General features: G+C 36.4%; 1 protein-coding gene across 1 annotated transcript in view; it reads right to left on the bottom strand.

The window, feature by feature from the left end:
- Positions 1-18,973, bottom strand: part of CACNA2D3 (calcium voltage-gated channel auxiliary subunit alpha2delta 3) — a gene marked incomplete at both ends in the record, with an annotated part of 192,087 nt that overhangs the window by 13,729 nt on the left and 159,385 nt on the right. The window contains 3 exons of the mRNA XM_015818165.1: positions 5,403-5,477; positions 8,984-9,064; positions 10,420-10,491. Of these exons, the coding sequence (XP_015673651.1) occupies positions 5,403-5,477; positions 8,984-9,064; positions 10,420-10,491 (228 nt within the window). The remainder of the gene's footprint in view (positions 1-5,402; positions 5,478-8,983; positions 9,065-10,419; positions 10,492-18,973) is intronic.

The raw sequence follows: 18,973 nt of genomic DNA, 5'->3' as shown, positions 1-18,973 counted from the left end.
GAATAATTATATAAAAATACAGTTTACAATATAATAATAATAATAAAGTTGGAAGGGACCTTGGAGGTCATCTAGTCCAACCCCCTGCTCAGGCAGGAAACCCTATACCATTTCAGACAAATGGCTGTCCAGTCTCTTCTTAAAAACTTCCAGTGTTGGAGCATTCACCACTTCTGGAGGCAGGTTGTTCCACTGGTTAATTGTTCTAACTGTCAGGAAGTTTCTCCTCAGTTCTAGTCTCATAGCAGAGACCAAAACTTCAACAGGGTTACTCAGGTATAAAATAAACAGAGAGATTGTTCAAAATGTAACTTGATTTCTGGATATAAAAGAGCAGTCTTTCCCCCATCTGGTGTCCTCCAGCTGTCTTGTAGTCTAACACTTGTAGTAATGCATAGCCAACATGGGTTCTGGAGAATACCGGTTTAAAAAAGATAGATATTTTTGCTAAAATAATTTTATTCCAGCCATTTTTTTACCAAAGATTATATCATCTCTCAATGGACCATAAATGTTTACATTAGAAAATCAAAGATTTTTCTCAAATTCACTTCTCATGTTTGACTAGAAGCCAGCCAGTGGGGCCACCAGCAAGCAATAATGGAAGTTAACATATGTGGAAGTCACGAGGCAGGATGTTTGTTTTATACCTGAGCATATCTTACCCTGTTAGTCTCCAAATAATTAAACGGGAGCATTGTTAAATTGCTTTCACGAGCCCCACAACCTAGCATCTATTGGTTTCCCCCCCAAAATTAGAATGGAATTGTAGGTCAATCATGGAACTGGCATTGTATTTTCAGAAAAAAAAATGAATTGGGTATTTGGCTATCATTAGCATGTTACTTTTTTCTTTATTTGTGTCTTGCTAATATTTTATTAAGCAAGAACATAAACAAATCCAGTCCTCTAAATCCTAGAAACCGAACTGATGTGAGGGCAATTTTTGTGATACAATTACTTCATACACATAATGTCTTCTGAGCCAAAAGAAATTCAATTTTCCATGAAATAAACAATTGTAGTAATCACGGCACAACTTTAAACAAAGAAATTTTGTTGGTCATCCAATGGGAATTTCCCATCATTAGTTATCATTACTAACAATTTGATTACTGGAGTTCATTTCACCAACTGCTCTTCATGCCAGAAGCATCTCTGGGTAACATAACTTACTGGAACATTCTATCGCCTGAGGGTCTCCAGATGTCATGGAACTACAATTCCCAGAATTCCCAGAAACTATGAGTTGGGAATTGGAGAGTTACCTCCAACCTACTAGGAAAGGATAAGTATAGACACTGTACCTAGGATGATGTTCATGGGGTGTATTTTCAATTTATGGGCCAATTTATTTAGTCCAGTAGAAATAGCATTAGAATATAAGATAGCGAATTCAAAGTTCCCAATTCCAAGTTCATAACTTTATTTATCTGTGATCTTTCTAATGGAATGATTGTGTATGGCAGGGGTCTTCAAACTTGGCCCTTTTATGACTTGTGGACTTCAACTCCCAGAATTCCTCAGCCAGGCATGCTGGCTGAGGAATTCTGGGAGTTGAAGTCCACAAGTCATAAAAGGACCAAGTTTGAAGACCCTTGGTGTATGGTAATGACCCAGAAATGTCAGTGTTGTAAGGACAGAAAGCATAACCACTTTTTCCCATTTTTTAAAAAAATCTGCTGTCCTGAATTACATCATTTGCCAGTCAGTCCTGGATCATTTATTATTGTTAAAATACATTACATAGATCCCACTGAAACAGGGAATTTATGAGATTTAATTTATATAATGGCAAAATCATAAATAAAGAGAAGATGACAGAATAGGAACCCCTGTGTCTGTTGTAACTCCAATTTATCATGGCAATGATCCAATTCAAATTTATATGTGCATATTTCAATAGACTTAAGACTTAATATTGGATCGTGGGTTTTGTGAGCATCTCAAAAGCATCAAAGAATTGATCTGCATAGTGGATATTATTCTAAGAAACAGCATAACTTTCCTACTTCAAATTCCATTTTTCCTTTTTTTTAAAAAATATGTTTTATTAATTTTTTAACATAATCACCTTGATATTCGATAAACAGTGTGTTGTCTGGGTTTCCATTTAAGAAACATCCACTAACAGTTGATTTCTATAATCTATAATCCACACAATAACTTTAGTTGTTTTCCTCTTTTTCCCATAATGTTCTCTTTTACCAACCTTAACTTAATATAATTCTTGTTGTTTTAATGAATGATGATTGAGTATAAAAGTTTTCTAATATTTCTACAGATAATAATCACATCAATATAATATTCCTTTTCTATCTAGTCATTCTGGTTGTCTCATCATAGATCCTGTTTACAGTTCTTGTTTACATTTCTTTTTCCCACAATGTTCAAAACATTCTTACTGGTTAAGATTTTCTTAAAGTTAATTACATTTAAATATTTAAGTCTATTTTTTCTCATGTAAGCCAACCCAATACTTTTACCTTTCTTAAGGAATAAATAAGACTAAAAAAAGAAAAAAAGAATAAGAATTAAAAAAAATAAAAAGCTAATATGCTACTTAAAATCCCTATTTCCTATAAGCTAATACATATTTATTTTCAAAAACATTTCATTCTTTTTTACTATAATTAAAAATATATTTAATCTTTAAATATTCCATTTAATAAATCTAGTCCTCTAGTCTTTTAACTCTTCTTCAAAACATTTTTTTCTAATCCATTGTAATTTTCTTAAAGTCAATCACCAGTTTTCATTTCCTACTCTTTTATGACATTTTTTTTAAAAAGGAGAACACTTTTAAATGACTTGTCAAAAGCTTCTTTAACAAGAAACTCTGTAGCCTGGCCAAATTGTCAACTAAAAAATTAGAACTTACTTGATATACACGGAGCATAACACTATTGCAACAGGCTCTTGAACTATTATTCATAATGGTATGCCAAGCTGCACACAGTGCTTACTTCAGAAATATACTGAAAGTCTCCTGTCCTGAGCTAAAATGTTTCAGAAGCATTCTCTCTTTTACCATAACAGCTTGTATCAAGGAGAGAAGCAACATAGAACTAAGGAGAAATTTCCTGACAGTTAGAACAATTAATCAGTGGAAAGACTTGCCTCCAGAAGTTGTGGATGCTCCAACGTTGAAGGTTTTTAAGAAGAGATTGGACAACCATTTGTCTGAAATGGCATAGGGTTTCATACCTCAGTAAGAGTTGGATTAGAAGATTTCCAAGGACCCTTCCACTTGTGCTTTACTGTTAATTCCTCACCTGCCTCTAACTATGGCTCCAATTCAGTAACCATTTTTTCCCTGCTATTTCTTCATGATATTTCTTTTAACTCATCCATGATCCAGTTATGCCATATTGGAAGTAGCCACTTGTGGTCACTACCTCTGTTTTTTACCTGGAGGAATTACATTTTGTTTCTGCAGAGACATCTGCCTGCATAATACTTACCAGTATTTTCTATTTTGTGTCTTTTGTGTCTGCTTTGTTGGCAGGAATAATGTCATAGTAATTAATGACTGTTGCCCCCACAGTCATGTATATCCAAAGGATTGCTCTAGTGCAGGGGTGTCAAACTCGCAACATCACATGATGTGTCGCGATGTATCGCAACTTTTTTTCCATTGCCGGCAATGGGTTGGGTGTGGTTTCGGCATGACACATCTGGCTTGCAGGCCGGCAGTTTGACACCCCGGCTCTAGTGTGTTTGTTCTCCATGGCTATCCAGTTACTACTTTCAGCCTCAAAATCAGAACTAGATGATTTGGCCCCTTGCTGCCATCAATACCACTCTCTTAAAGGCCTTACTGAAGGTGGAGTTCACGTGTGATCAGCTGCTTCCACTCTCTTTACCATACGCTTCTTTACCTGTCAGCTGGGCTCATGAATTCAGCAATTTTTAACCTAGACTGTATTGGATACAGGTGGAGAGAAGAATTGTGCTGATGAAGATATTGCATGACACCCTTAGTTGGTTTCAGGGAATCTTTACCTTTAACCTCCATAATATGGATGCAACAACTGAAGTCCTTCATGTCCAAGAAATGGTACTAGAGAAAGGTTTCAAAACCTTTTTCTACAATAAGCTGGTTCAAAAGCATATAATATGTTTCTTCAGTGTTATTGCTTTTTAAAATAGAACAACAGGGGTACAGGAGGGAAATCTTGGCAGATTTTTGGGGTGTCCCAATAGTATCTTTTAATCTCCTGACCGAATCTGCTAAAATGTAAATATTAACTAAGCCAAATCTAAATGTTTAGAGGGATAAGGATGCAATCAATCATAGCTTTATATACAACAGAATCAAATGATTCCAAATGTATGATATGCAAGCATACTTCTGATAAATATTCTTATTGCTTGTGTTAATTTATTATTTAATTCTGATGTTACATTGCATCCAACTAATATTTTAGTGAATCCTTTAATGCCATTCTTTTAGCAATATGTGATGGCGCTGAAACTCTTAAGAAATGTCTGTCTGTGTTTGTGTGTATGTGGCACTTCACAAAAACTGTTCTTATATCAGTTAACTGAGAGATAAAAGTAATAGCAATAGAAGTGAATACAACAGTTCATTTAGTGACCGTTCAAAGTTACAACGACATTGAAAAGGTGACCTATGACTGTTTTTCACACTGTTGCAGATCCCTACGGTCATGTGATTAAAATTTGGACGCATGGCAACTGACTCATGTTTATGACGGTCGCAGTGTCCCAGGGGGTCATGTGATCCCCTTTTGAGTCCTTCTGACAAGCAAAGTCAACGGGGAAGTCAGATTTGTTTAACACCCGGGTTACCAACTTAACAACTATAGCAAGAAAGGTTGCAAAATGAGGTAAAATTCACTTAACAAATATTTCGCTTGGCAACAGAAATGCTGGGTTCAATTGTGGTTGTAAGCTGAGGACTCCCTGTATTGCTACTTGATTTTTAAACTGGGAAAGATCTTTATTCTGTCTTTTTTCAGGGAGGAGCGAGGGCACTTTTTATAACATTTCTACAATTTATAAATTGGAATCTACTTAAACATGACAAATAGGGGCTTTTAGCTAGAAGTACAGCATTCCATTTCAATGTAAGTGTACATAATTGCTGCAATTTATGGCTTTCCCTTTCTGAATTTTTAGGCATCCGAGTCCTTTACTCTGCAACTTGCACTTCTCTGAATCACCAAACAACCCCCATTGTCATTTATGCTGGATCTCATACTGAAATCCCTGTAGCATTTATGTTAATCAACTTTTTTTTTTTAAACAGTTTGCTGTAGAATCAATAATTTGTCCTTTTTTTTTTTTTTACTTTAAATGCTACATTTGCTATATGTTGAGAAGGGGTAAAAATAGGGGGGGGGGAGAAACCTTTATCAAGTACTTCATGATCTTACCAGAGGCCTGAGTTCAGGATGAGTCAGAATATATCCATTATTTGTAATTGCAAAAGCATATCCATGAATGCCTAGCTGTAAGGAAGAACAAAAATAAGAACAGGTAAAATAAGTATGTCTTTTGAAAAGCAACAGGTGAAATAGCTGCGACACAATCCCAGCAGGAGATTATCTTGCCCGGCTTCCCACTGGGATTTTCTAAGAAAGCTTCCCTGAAAATTGGCTCTTTTATTGTTTTCACTTCAAACATACAGTTGGTTGCTTTGTTGCACAGGTTAGTAGCTTGTGTTTTCTAACTCTCAGGCTTCTCCAAACAGAGTGGTCTGGGTTTTTTTTAATATTCTATTTTTAAGACTGTTTCCTTCTTCCATCTAAGTTTTATTCCTTTCCTGAAAACAACAGTGACTTAGAAATATTTTGATTATATAAATTGCTTTTTCTGTTTTATCATTCCCACTCTCCCACAAGGGTCAATGCAGAGGCATCCAGTGTGGCCAGCTACTTTTGAAAAAGAATCCTATACGAAGAAAAGGAGAAATATTTAACCAGACCCTCACAGGTGTCAACCACTACAAGTCACTTTACAATACTCTATGTTCAGAGTGAATTTATCAGTGTCCATTGATACCAAAATTCAGAAAAGCCCTAGAAACCATTTTGTCCACTTCACAGAAAAAGAGCGCTGCCTGTGGTAGTTCATATTCTAAAGCATTAGAAAATTGCAGAGGAAGAGTAATAAAAAATAATTTAAAAATAATTAAGTGAGAGGAAGGAGAAAATAAAATTATTGGGTAGCCTAAGAAGGTTTTATTCTTTTTTAAAGGGCAATGTATGGATCATGGAGGAATAGGATGGAAGCAAAGGTTGACTTGCAAAGCTAGAAAGGCCTGAAGAAATAAGTATACTGAGTGGCCTTGGATTAAAATAGATTAAGACTCCTCATGGCTGCATTAAAATTCCATCTACCAGTTCTTAAACTGGCATAAAAGTATGCCAGTTTAACATTTACTGACCAAAGGCTGGGCTTTATTCTGGCTCAGTAACATGGCAGGTAAACGTCTCTATCCTTAAAGATTGAATGCACAACAAAGGAAGCAACTAGTGGAGCCCTCTGGTTTATTCCCCCCCCCCCAAATATCAGTAGTCATGTGTGGGAATATCTGCCAAATACTCTACACCCATCTTTATTTATTTATTAAATTTGTAGGCCACCAATCTCACCGGAGGCAATTCTTTAAAAGAAATCTCAACTTTTGAGGAAGAGGGGAGACATGGGAACCTTTGCTTTATGTCCCACAAAGCAGTGTGGGTGGGGTGATTAGAAGTGGCGAGAAACATTTAAAGAAGGAACTGAGATTTTGTGAGGTAACAGATGCTTTTATGAACAATTTGGTTCAGTAAATTCAGGGAATGAGAAAAACAAGGGGCAAAACTGACCCAATTACAGCTACACTATGGCTCTTAAAAACCTGAGAAAGAGTGGAAGAAAGCAAAAATGGGTTGACAAGTTCCCGCTTTACCAGGTGATTTCTACCACCAGAAGAATCACTAGCCTAGAGTGAGTGGGAGATCCAGGGGAACAGTTGTGAGGTGCAGTAAGCGCAGAGACAACCAGGCTTCCCAGTTTCTCTCTTAATGCACTTCTGGAAACAAAATGTAGCTACTGACAAGCAGCCAGGAGGGATCCAAGCCATTTGGGCTCCCAGAGCTGCAGAGAAGCAGAAGCCCAAGTTAAGGCTTCTTCTCAAGTCTGTTACCTCTCCCATCAACAAAGACAACATTAGTTCCATTGTTTCTTAAAAGAAACAGGGGCTGCCACAAAGAAGAGGGAGTCAAGCTATTCTCCAAAGCGCCTGAAGGCAGGACAAGAAGCAACGGATGGAAACTGATCAAGGAGAGAAGCAACCTAGAACTAAGGAGAAACTTCCTGACAGTTAGAACAATTAACCAGTGGAACAACCTGCCTCCAGAAGCGGTGAATGCTCCAGCACTGGAAGTTTTTAAGAAAAGACTGGACAGCCATTTGCCTGAAATGGCAAAGTACATTTTTTAAAGTACATTTTTAAAGTATACTGCTCAAAAAAATAAAGGGAACATTTTACCATGGAACTGAAGGGGTTTGCGTTCCCTTTATTTTTGTGAGCAGTATACATTTTAAAATATTAGGGTTAAGACAAAGAGGAGTTGATATCTGAACTGCATTCCATAGGTATCCAGAATGCAACATCACAAATGAACAATGGAGCTTGTTCTGGGTGGCAGGGCAATCACTTATTTTTCCCATATTCCCGTTGGAACACTGTAAGATTTATGTGGGAATTTTTACTGCTTTTTCCCCCTTTTCCTTCCTCTTCATGTTATAAGGCAATAATCCAATCTGAATAAAAATAAATTTCCAATTTCAGACCTAAGAGAGCTGTGGGAAATAATCTAAAATAATGTGTTATATTAGACCTAGAGGTTTACACATAATCAAATTTAGCACTATACTTATTTCACTAAAAATCCCATTCCATTTGACAATGCTTCTCTTACACAGCTGAATGCATTCATTGATTGCAATAAATGTACCTTCAGATCAATGATGTGCACTCATTAAAACATCCCTTGGTGGAAAACTCACTGTTAATAGCTTTCACAGATGTTCTGCATAACCTAGCTTTACCCCCAGGACGCAGAAATTATCTAAAACCTGCTGAGAGGTTTTTTTCCCCACTTGTAAGTTATTTTGCTGTGGATTACAGCTTTGTTCTAAAATTCTTTGATTAAGCATAAAAGTGATAAGATGTTTCAAAACAATGTTTAGCTCAATGATTTTAAGCTAACCCACCTGTCCTGATTAGGCACATTTTAAAATAGTGATGTCAGGAGCGTCCACAGAATAAGGTCCAAAGCTACATAAAGGCATTCTTATTTTATTATCATTTACACCAATCAGCTGGAATTCTGTTAAGCTGACAAGAGTATAGAAGTCTTGGTAAAACTGATCTTTTGAGAACTGAAAAAAATTATTAAGAAAAATTGCCCAAATGTGGAAGAGTTTACTTTTAAAAACAAAACTCTTTTAAAGGATATGACTAATCATTTCCATGCAGTAAATTACAATGTGATTTCATATCTAAGGTATGAAAATAATTTTCTGATTCCATGACAGTATTTTGTGATATGATCTCTAATGGTAACTTAGCAATATTCATGCTTTATTTTTCATAAGAAGGTACCTTTTATTACACTGACTGGCAAAGAACTAGATCCAACAATATTTCAGTTGAAAAAGTGAAGCTGATGCTGCTGAAATTTAATATGCACCATTGATGCACCATTATAGAGTGAGCACATGTCTTCAGATAGTACATAAGATCACATCCCAACAGTAATCACATCGGTCTTGCACAAGACATTGTACAGTGGCTTATACAAGTAGAATGGGCTTGTGTGCTTCTACCAGTTTTCTTTTGTGCTAAAAGCAATTCTTTTCAAAGAAGTGTTTCTTTGGACCTAGCTCTATAGCTTTTTATATTTACAATTCTACAAATCCAATTAGCTTTGACTTAGTAGCAGTTTACAAATGGATAAGTTACCTTATATTTTGGAATTGCCTTTAGAAGTTCTTTCACTGGAACATCTGTGCCCACAACTCCCAGAAGAATGCCTTTTGATCTCTATTTTAAAATAAATATATGTTTAATGTTTGGTCAATAAACAATTGAAATCAGAGAAATGGTTTCAACCAATCAGTTTAATCCCATATGGATTAAAACTGCACCAAGGAATACAGATAATTAGCTACAGTAATTCTTCCTTTATTGGTAAGGATCCCTGTAGTTAATCTGCCTGTCTACACACTAGGCCAGGGGTAGGCAACCTTGGCTCTTTTATGACTCGTGAAATCCATGAGTCATAAAAGAGCCAAGGTTGCCTACCCCTGCACTAGGCCCATGTGAAGCTGGGCAACCTCAAGTCTTATCACTGCACTGATGGCCATGTGGCAATTCCCACACAGCATCAGGAAGGAAGACTTTTATCCTTGGAAGAACCATGCTGAAGGATGCTTGAGTGAAACAGGGTGCTTGAGTGAAACAGAGCCTCTCTGAGATGTTGCATGGACCACTTCTCTAAAAATCAACAGCCATTTTTTTTCCTAATCCTGGAAGGAAAAGCATATATGGTGTGCAATGTTTCAACTCATAAGGATGCTTTCAGTTAAACTCTTTGAGTCTGGAAGTGCATCATGGAAAAATGTTGCATGGAACTATGCAATTTACTTTGTTTTCTCTTCAGATCGTATAAATCTTTCGCCTTTTATGGAAATATGCAACTTACTTCCCCAGCCGCCTGATCCTGCTAACTGATACCTCAGAGGGAAGTATTAAGTAAAAAGCAGTTTAAAAAGTTAGAAATGAAGCAGAATGTTAAACACATATTAAAACTTCGTTGAACTTATTTCCTTAGGCAACTTTATACCATAAGTACAGACATTTGTTCTAATCAAGGATTCTATAGGAACAACAATAAAAATGCATGCATTTGTATTCATATATATGTATAGCCAATTGTGTATATGTGCAGGGTGCTACTACAGGCAAGAGTTTTACACAGCCAGATAGTGTATAATGAGTTCAGATGTTTGAGACATAATGCAAATAATCTAGGAGCATTTAACATACTTACATGTACCGTAATTGAAACAAATAATTTTCAATCTTATATAACAATTTCTAGGTTTTATATCCTGTTTGATATATTCCTCTTCCCATTTACAAGCTGCAATACACATGCAAATAGAGAGCTTGGCATTCTCAATTTGTGCTTCATGAATTCATGATATTATATTTCAAAAAGTATTTAATGCTTATTGATCTTAAAAATGTGTGCTTTTATTTCAACAGCTAGCACAAATATATGGGGAAACAGCAGAATCTAAAAAAAATACACATGATTTCATCAAGCCATTCAAATACTGTATGTGCTAGTTTAAAGCTTTCATTTTCTAGCCGATGACTGTGAGAATACTTACAGTCTCATTTTGCTTACTAAATACTGGCATGGCAACAGTGGTCATCAAAACCAATCCCTGATCGTCAGCAAGCTATGTTTTAAAAACAAACAAACATAAAGAGAGATCAAGAGAACACAAACTAAGGTCACAGTCAAACAACAGCAATGAAGACATTCAAAGGAAGATACTTCTGATTTATTAAAATAACAATGTTTAACTTTAAACCTATGTTGTATTGCTTTGGGGCATTTCAAAAGCATGGACTAAGGCTCTAATAAAAAGTCTTCTCTTTAAAGAAAGAAAATTCTTTGTGATATACAATAATACAATAACAGAGTTGGAAGGGACCGTGGAGGTCTTCTAGTCCAATATTTCATTCATCTGTTGGATATAAGATACAATTTTTTTATTCATGTTCTGGACATTTGGTTTCTCATATGAACTACATCTTTTTTTCCAATAATCAAACCACAGCAATACAAACCATAGGGCATTAATGACATCAGTCTTCAGCTGGTTTCTGCATTCTGTTATTTACGAACAGCATGACCACACAGAAATCACTGTAATTTTGGTAACCTTGAATTCTCAAACTGAGCAATGTTAAAATGAGTAGATGATAATCTTGCTAACCTCTGCAAACTCCCGGCTCACAGATTACATTTTTCAGGGAAATGCAAATATCAGTCAAATTCCAGATAAATAAAAAGCATTTCTGTATAGTGATTGAACCCAACTCCAATTTGGTTTCCACTGTCAGTCAGTCTGGAGCTTAGACACATTTAAACTATAGGTTGTAATTAAACATGCAGTAATTCCATATTAAGATTGCAAGTAGCTGATATAAAAAAGGAATCTTTTCTTCACATAATTAATGGTTGATGAAATTTTCTGAAATTGTCCCTAAAATATAAGATAGAGATTTTTCTTTTGTGATTTTCAAAGTCCCAAGGGGTTTGTCTGGCCTTAGTATGATTCAGGTATTGCAAATGTAAACTATATTGTGTGAGACAAGCACACAACCAAAAACCCACAACTATATATTAGTTCACTACAAAATAAATACGTCAGAAAAAAATTACTCTTTAATCTACTACTACCAGCAATACTACTCTATTGCTGGTAGTAGAAGATTAAAATTAAAAGCCTTTACATACAGTATGAACAAAAATGGACTGTGCTGGGAAAACCTTTCTCTGGGATTTTTTATTGCTTTAAGAATTTCCTTCACACACAATTCCTACTTAGGTCTTCCACATCTTCTTCCACCCATTCCATTATTTTTAACATATCCCCAGCTAATTAAATCAGCAAGTTTTATTGTGTGGGAAGTCAGCCCCCCCCCCCAGAGAAGGAAATATTTGGGGGGATATTAAAAAGGCAGAATATTATATTTCCCCAAAGGATCTTAAAGGCAGAAAAGCAGGGCCAGTTTTTTTTAATAGCCCTAAACAAAAACTAAGCACGCCAGCTCTGTGTAAATGCAGATTTGATAATCCCATTCAGAAAGACTGAGGCTGCATTCATGAGCCAATACTAGCAGGCAGAAGCCCATTGAAGACAAAATATTTTGAAATCCCTTGCAGCAAAACTGATAGCTAACAATAGCAGAGTGATAGGATTAGAACCAGCAATTCTTCACCCATCCAACACAGGACATAGCCATCGTTCCCACAGCCCCAGGGAAGCAGGACACGGCACAATAGAATTAACCCACCACCATTAGAATACCAAAAGGGCACACTGAACCTCAGATCAAAGTTCATGCCACAGGAACAAGAACAACTCCAAACACAAAAGCTCAAGAAGGTATAAAAACCCACCACTTCCAGCACCATGTGGTCAGCCACCCCAGAAACATGCTGCTGTCACTGAAGTTTCTGGCAACTAAATAAACAATAACCTTCTTTCTAAAGCAGTCTCCATTTTGTTTATTCCCGGCTTGGACTGGATCCTGATGAAGATTTTTCTTTCAACAATTGCTTGTATTATTTATTCCAACTAGAAGCGTGAAGTTGTACTTAGGCATCCCAAAACAAAAGGTTCCAATTCACAAAATATTTGCTTATGGTTGTTTATCAGTACAAATGACGCTCTTAAAATAATTGCTGCAATGTGAATTTAAGTACGTTTAACCATGTTGGCAACGGTTTAGATTAGGTGACTTAATCCAGAGAAACACAAAGGCTTGAATTCATTCCAAGAAACCAATAGGAGTAATCTCTGTAATTCACATGAAGATAAACTGAAGGAAGGAGAAGCATATTCTCATTTATACAATTCTGCTACTACAGCTATATTAATAAAATTAGTTTTAGATCTATATGACAATTATCTTTCTTAGTCTGGTCTTATAGGGATGACACCAGGGGCAATTCCAATTTAAAACTGCCTGGGCTACCATTCAAATCCTTTTAAAAGAATAAGTTGAAAATTGGAGTTTAGCAGGAAGAAGGAAGGAACAAAGCTGATGTTCTGAGACATTTAGTTTTTATGTTGAGCTTCGTCTGAAATCATCTGGATAGCTGCTAATTGCAGAGGTTGTGTCTTGAGTAGCTTCTTCCTACCTAGCCAATATGAAGGAGGCATAATTGCAGTTTCAACTAGGATCCTTTAAAAAGTAAATATGAGGATGAATGGACACGAGTTCTCAATTTAGCATTTCTTTTTTTTTTTCAACCAGAAAAAAACCCTATATTTGTAACAAATGCAAACTTATAGCAATCTTCAAAGAAAAAGATGAAGGACTGCAGCAGCAATTAGCCATAGTTCAGCTGATGAGAAAGGATAAAAATAAAAAACAACCTGCCTCCAGAAGCTGTGAATGTTCCAACACTGGAAGTTTTTAAGAAGATACTGGACACCCATTTGTCTGAAATGATATAGGGTTCCCTGCCTGAGTGGGGGGGTTGGACTAGATGACCTCCAAGATCCCTTCCTATTATTATTATTATTATTATTATTATTATTATTATTATTATTATTACTATTATTATTATTATTTCTTAGTTTAAAGAAAAGTACTACACAGAATCTAATAGTGGATGCAATTCTCAATAAGACAAGCAGAGGATACGTCTGGTGCAGAAAATATATATGATATTCTGCACAGTAGCAACCCAGTGAGTTTTAGACCTCTGCAGCTGAAACAAATTCTTAACATTTAAGAGACATTATATGAAAGAATGAGAGTTGGTGGCTCTCTAAATGCCAGAGAGGATGCCCTATATTAAGAAAGAAGAATCACAGTGGTTGCTGAATCACAAGGAATGTCTACAAATGCAGTACATGCCAATTGGATTCACTGTGAAATGTGCTATCTGGAAGATGCTAAAATCAGGATGTAATAGAACAATTTCCAGGAATTCTCAAGTATAATTATCCCCTCCCTGTTAATATATGTGGGAACCAATGATACTTCAGAGAACAGCCACAACTATATCACCAAAGACTTTAACAAAACCTTGAAAGAAAGGTTAAGCCCTGGGTGATCAGGTGATTCTCAGTTTATGGAAGAGATCTGAAAAGAAAGAAAGAAAGAAAGAAAGAAAGAAAGAAAGAAAGAAAGAAAGAAAGAAAGAAAGAAAGAAAGAAAGAAAGAAAGAAAGAAAGAAAGAAAGAAAGGAATACTGCCAATCAATGACTAGCTACACAAATGATATTGACAGAAAAGATTTGACTCCTGGGACCACAGCGTGGGCATGAGATGCATAGCATTTGAAAAGAATGATTAAAACAAATATTTAGTCACAGTTTTGCTAGTTTGATTTAAGGGGACATCAAATCCTGTGAGTGCTGGAAATAAAGAAACAGAAAGTAGGACCTCTGGTGAGAGTTTTCACACAGTAGAAAGTAGGAGTGTTACAAAAATGGGTCATTCAGTGAAATATCAGAAGGAACTTTGGCTCTTAAACCTTATAGTTTTCAGTGAGGTTCAGCATGTGGGAGTAACAAGAGAAGCCTAAGCTTTTAGCATGGAAAATTAAATAGGACTTAATTATTTTAAAAGACTCACTAAGAAGATGCCCTTGATTTAATATAGGATTTGAAGGATACAATTTGTTAAAAAAACAAAACGAGAAGAAACAGAAAAAGAAGAGTTGCGATAAATGCTGAAAATGTCTATTTTTATTCAGAAATCAAAATGAAAGAACTTGGCAATGTTCAAACAAAAACAATACTTTTGCTGGTGTTTATTATTCCTATTTATTTAAATAGCAATAAAAACTAGCTGGTGGTTTGGCCCAATTCTTATGTATTGGTTTTGAGAAATTATGGAGAGTGAATGAAATGCTATATTACTCAGAAAAAGCATTCTATGTTAAAAAAAAAAGTCTAGTAAACTGTGCAGCAGTCAGTCTGACACTAATAACAGAGGATTCTAGAGCTGATCATCAAGAGATAATCTGTAAGCATTTGAAAACAATGGATAATTGCAAGCAATCAGAATTGGTTTGTCAGAAACACATTTTGCTTGAATAACTTTATCTCATTTTTTGATCTGACAATTTTCTTAGTAGACTTCAGGAATGTTGTAACTACAATATATCTTGATTGCAGCAAAACATTTGAGAAAGTACTTCCTGAAACCATACATACCAAACTAATTCAGTGTGGGATAGATGGCACCACAACAGTTAAGTGAATATAGAACAGGCAGAAAAAATGTACTGTATTAAAGTGATCTCATCAAATTAGAAATTTGATTTCAAATGAAGGTGCAGTCCTGGATCTTTTTAGTCTTCACTATTTTTATTAAGGACTTAGAGGAAAAGGTGAAGGCATGCTTATCCAATCTGCAGACGATACAAAACTGAGTGGGACAGCAAATACCCCAAAAAAATAGAAATTAAAAAAAAAATGAATACACAGTTAAGGAATGCATTGAAAATAATAGAATGAAACTTAACAGAAGATTCCAATGTTCTGCACCCAGTAGAAATAGATCCTCTTCTATTGCTATAGTTAACAAATTAATCAAAGAAATTTAGTATGTGGTCGCCCAACTCACATATGGTGACACTAGGTGGTTTACAACATTAAAAAAAATTAAATCATAAAACCGGTAAAATCCTACCTACCCACAGCAGTGATAAATACAATCGTACCAACCACTTGATTGGCTCCATATCAGCCTGAGGGAGCCAGGTCTTCAGACAGAACCATGTCTTCCAGGCCTTCTGGAAAAGTAACAAGGTGGGGACCAATCTTTCTCGGGGAATATTTCATATGAAGAGAGCACTGGGAAGGCTCTTTTTCTTGGTCCCACCGGATGTATTTTCCTAGTATATGGGACCTGCAAGATATCCTGCTTCCCCCCTCTCCTGATGGGACACTAGAGTCCTTCAAATACCATGGCTCCAAGTCATGCAGGGATTTGAACATGATAACCAGTACCTTGGAACGCACCTAGAAGCAACTATTGCAATTCTTGCAAAATAGGTGATGCTTGAACAACTTTCGGCTTGCACAGAATTTTGAACCAACTGAAGCTTCTGGATACTTTTCAAGGACAACCCCATGTAGAGCACATTACAATAGTCCAAATGAGAGGTGACCAAGGCATGGGTGACTATGACAAGGACCTGTTAGTCCAAGTATAGGTGTAACTGGGAAGACTTACAAGTCCAAAAGAATCCCAAAATTACACACTGGGTCTGTCTGGGGTAGGGCAGGGAAACCTCATTCATGATCAAAGATGGCAATTCTACAAGGACCAAGGAGCTCTGAACTCAAAGCTACTTCATCTTGTTCAGGTTGTTTTAGTCTGTTACTCCCCTTCTAGACTTCAAACCCTCTAGACACCAAGAAAAGGTGGTTGCAGCATCACTTAAATCAAAACAGGCAGAGGTACCCAACTGAGTGTCATCTGCATACTGGTCATATCTCACCCCATGATGCTGGATGATCTCAAATAAATGACAAATAGGAGCAGAAAAAATACTTATTCTTGAGGGATTCTGCCAAGCAGGAGCCAGGTGTCACACACACCCCGATCATCACCTGATCAGGTGAAAATGGCCTGAGAGGAAGGACGTTAACCAGGAAAACACAATGCCCCTCCACCCAGAGTTATGCATATTGGCAACAATGTTATGCAATTAGAAAATGTACGATAACTATGGAGAATATGGACACCTTATTTGATAATATGAAAAACGATTTATACCACTCAAACATAGGGATTTCCTCCCCACCAGGTTAGACTTGACAGAATTAGTTGCATCACATTAGTCATATAGCCCAGCAGTCCCCAACCTTTTTGGCAATTTTTCCATGGACCAGGAGAAGGATGGTTTCAGTTTTGTTTGCTCACCTTCTTAAAAGTTCAAATAACGATATTTGCCAAATCTACTGCCTGAGCAATTTATGACCATTCCTATATAAATTGAAACAAAAGAATATTTCACATGCCCCTGTCTGCAATGGGCCATAAACATCAATATTTCTAGTAATTGTGAATCACTGGATTTCAAATATTAACATAATACTTAATGCAATTTGTTTGTATCATTGTCAGTACAATTTTATTTTTATTTTGAGATCTTCTGCATTCCAACCTCAAATGGAAGGATGTGTGTTTGTCCTTTGAAATGCAAGAATAATTAGATTAAACGTACTAACAAAGTCCAGATTCTTCCACCCTATTGCTTTGATTTTTAAAGACAAACATATTGCTGCTTCATCTTAAGTGCTTTCATGAAAGGATATTTTCTTACATTTCATGAGGCACTTCCATTTCCAAGTGTAAATGGTGCACATAAAACATTTAAACAGACAAAAAGATAATGAAAAGGCATTTTATATGTTGTACTACTACATTCCTTTTCTCTGTGTGTACGTGTATGCATGCATGTGTGTTAATATAGAATCACCTAAACAAACAGTCACAACACACAAAAACACAACACACTTTTTAAAAGATGTAAATCAGATTTAAATAATAGTAAAACTTTTCAGATTTGTAAGACTCCAGGGCAAATTCTTTGTTCCTTTCTCTAGTGCATTCTTGAAGAACTTCCTCCTTCTCTTTTGAAGCCAGTAGTCAGTGGAGAGGAACAGGGATCTTGAATTTGGACAATTTCCCCCCAAATGGAGTAAAGATTTAGCACCAAAGTATTAAATCTTCTCTGATCCCATTAATAATTGTCCCATGTACTCATCAATGGAGATGCAATTGCCTTTGGTACTTTTCCTTCTTCTTGGGACATGCTACTCACATCTTCCTTAACTGTTCACTTCTCTCTCCCCACTGACAGTAGTGGAATGTCAGGACTTGCCCTCCATGTCTCGAGAAACTGACAGCAGGGATGGATCAAAGGGGAGCATACCTTGGCATTCACACAGTCCCTATTCTGAAAGGAGCCTTACCATTTAGGGGATATCGTCCACTTTTATGGGGCAAAGCAGGATTGGTCATCAGAGTGTCTACGCCCATCAAAAAAAGTTTGGGCTTGTCCATAGCAGGAAAGCAACAATGCAGGGACAAGGATAGTGAAGATAAGGAAGGGGGGGACAGATGTGTCTATTCTCTAGTAGCAGGCTATGGGATCCAAAGGGCTTTCTATTATATGGATTTTCTCTACTGTATTGTTGGTTATTTTAATATAAAGTGTGAGCTAAAACTAATGAATTGACTAAGTGACAGGAATTTTCTGTAACTTATCAACCCTTCTAATCAATCTTTACTTTTGAAACCAATTCCTGCTTATTATCAATATTTTCCAAAACATGTTCCATTCTTAAATCATGTATGTTTTTATACTTTTTTTTTTTAACAGAAGTTAGGTTTCCCTTAAGGAGGCTATTTCTTGATTGATTTGGGTTCTCTTAGTACTTAATTGTACCCAGAAAGTCCCTTACTTCCCCCACTAGTTTAGGATATATTTTTAATCATTTACGGTGAGAAGACTTGGTTTCACTGTTTATGGAGATCTGGTTTAGGATTCCTTCTCTTTTTTCTTTTTTTCACCTTCCCAAATCAAGGTCTAAATTTCATCCACGACTTTAAAATTATTTTTTTAGCCTGAAATAGATTTTAGGTACTTTCTCCTTGTCTTTGTTACTCATCAAAAAGCTATTAGACCCTAAAAATTCACCACAGTCTGAAAACCTTTGTTATGCATATCTGGGCTCAAATACATTTAAGGTTCTTCCCCCAAAGTTGTCACTCAGCAAGAATTGAGAAACATCCTTGGCTTACACTTCTGCCTCCTGGTCAGTTTCTAGTTTTTACCATTTCGACATCTATTTAGCATTCTGGGTGTACATAATGATTGTACATGTGACAATCATTCAAGCTGTTAGATCGCGCAGGCAGTAAGACACGAGTCGAGTGACAGTCAGCTCTTGGTTTATTGGCAAGGCATAAAGTAAATCCGGACTGGCTCTCTGGGCCAGGGGAGCCCTCTTTTATGGGATTCCCCTGGATTGTAATCACACAATTCCATTGGCTGGCAAGACCCTGTTGCTAGTTAGCCAACCAGCAACGGGCATGAAACTGTATGCAGATGGAGAAGGGCAATCACCCTTAATGGGCGATCAATGGTGAAGGGCAATCACCCTTAATGGG

This window comes from Protobothrops mucrosquamatus, unplaced genomic scaffold, assembly GCF_001527695.2.
Source record: "Protobothrops mucrosquamatus isolate PMUCROS unplaced genomic scaffold, P.Mucros_1.0 scaffold690, whole genome shotgun sequence".
Lineage (NCBI taxonomy): Eukaryota > Metazoa > Chordata > Lepidosauria > Squamata > Viperidae > Protobothrops > Protobothrops mucrosquamatus.
This window is presented reverse-complemented; position numbering and strand designations above follow the sequence as displayed.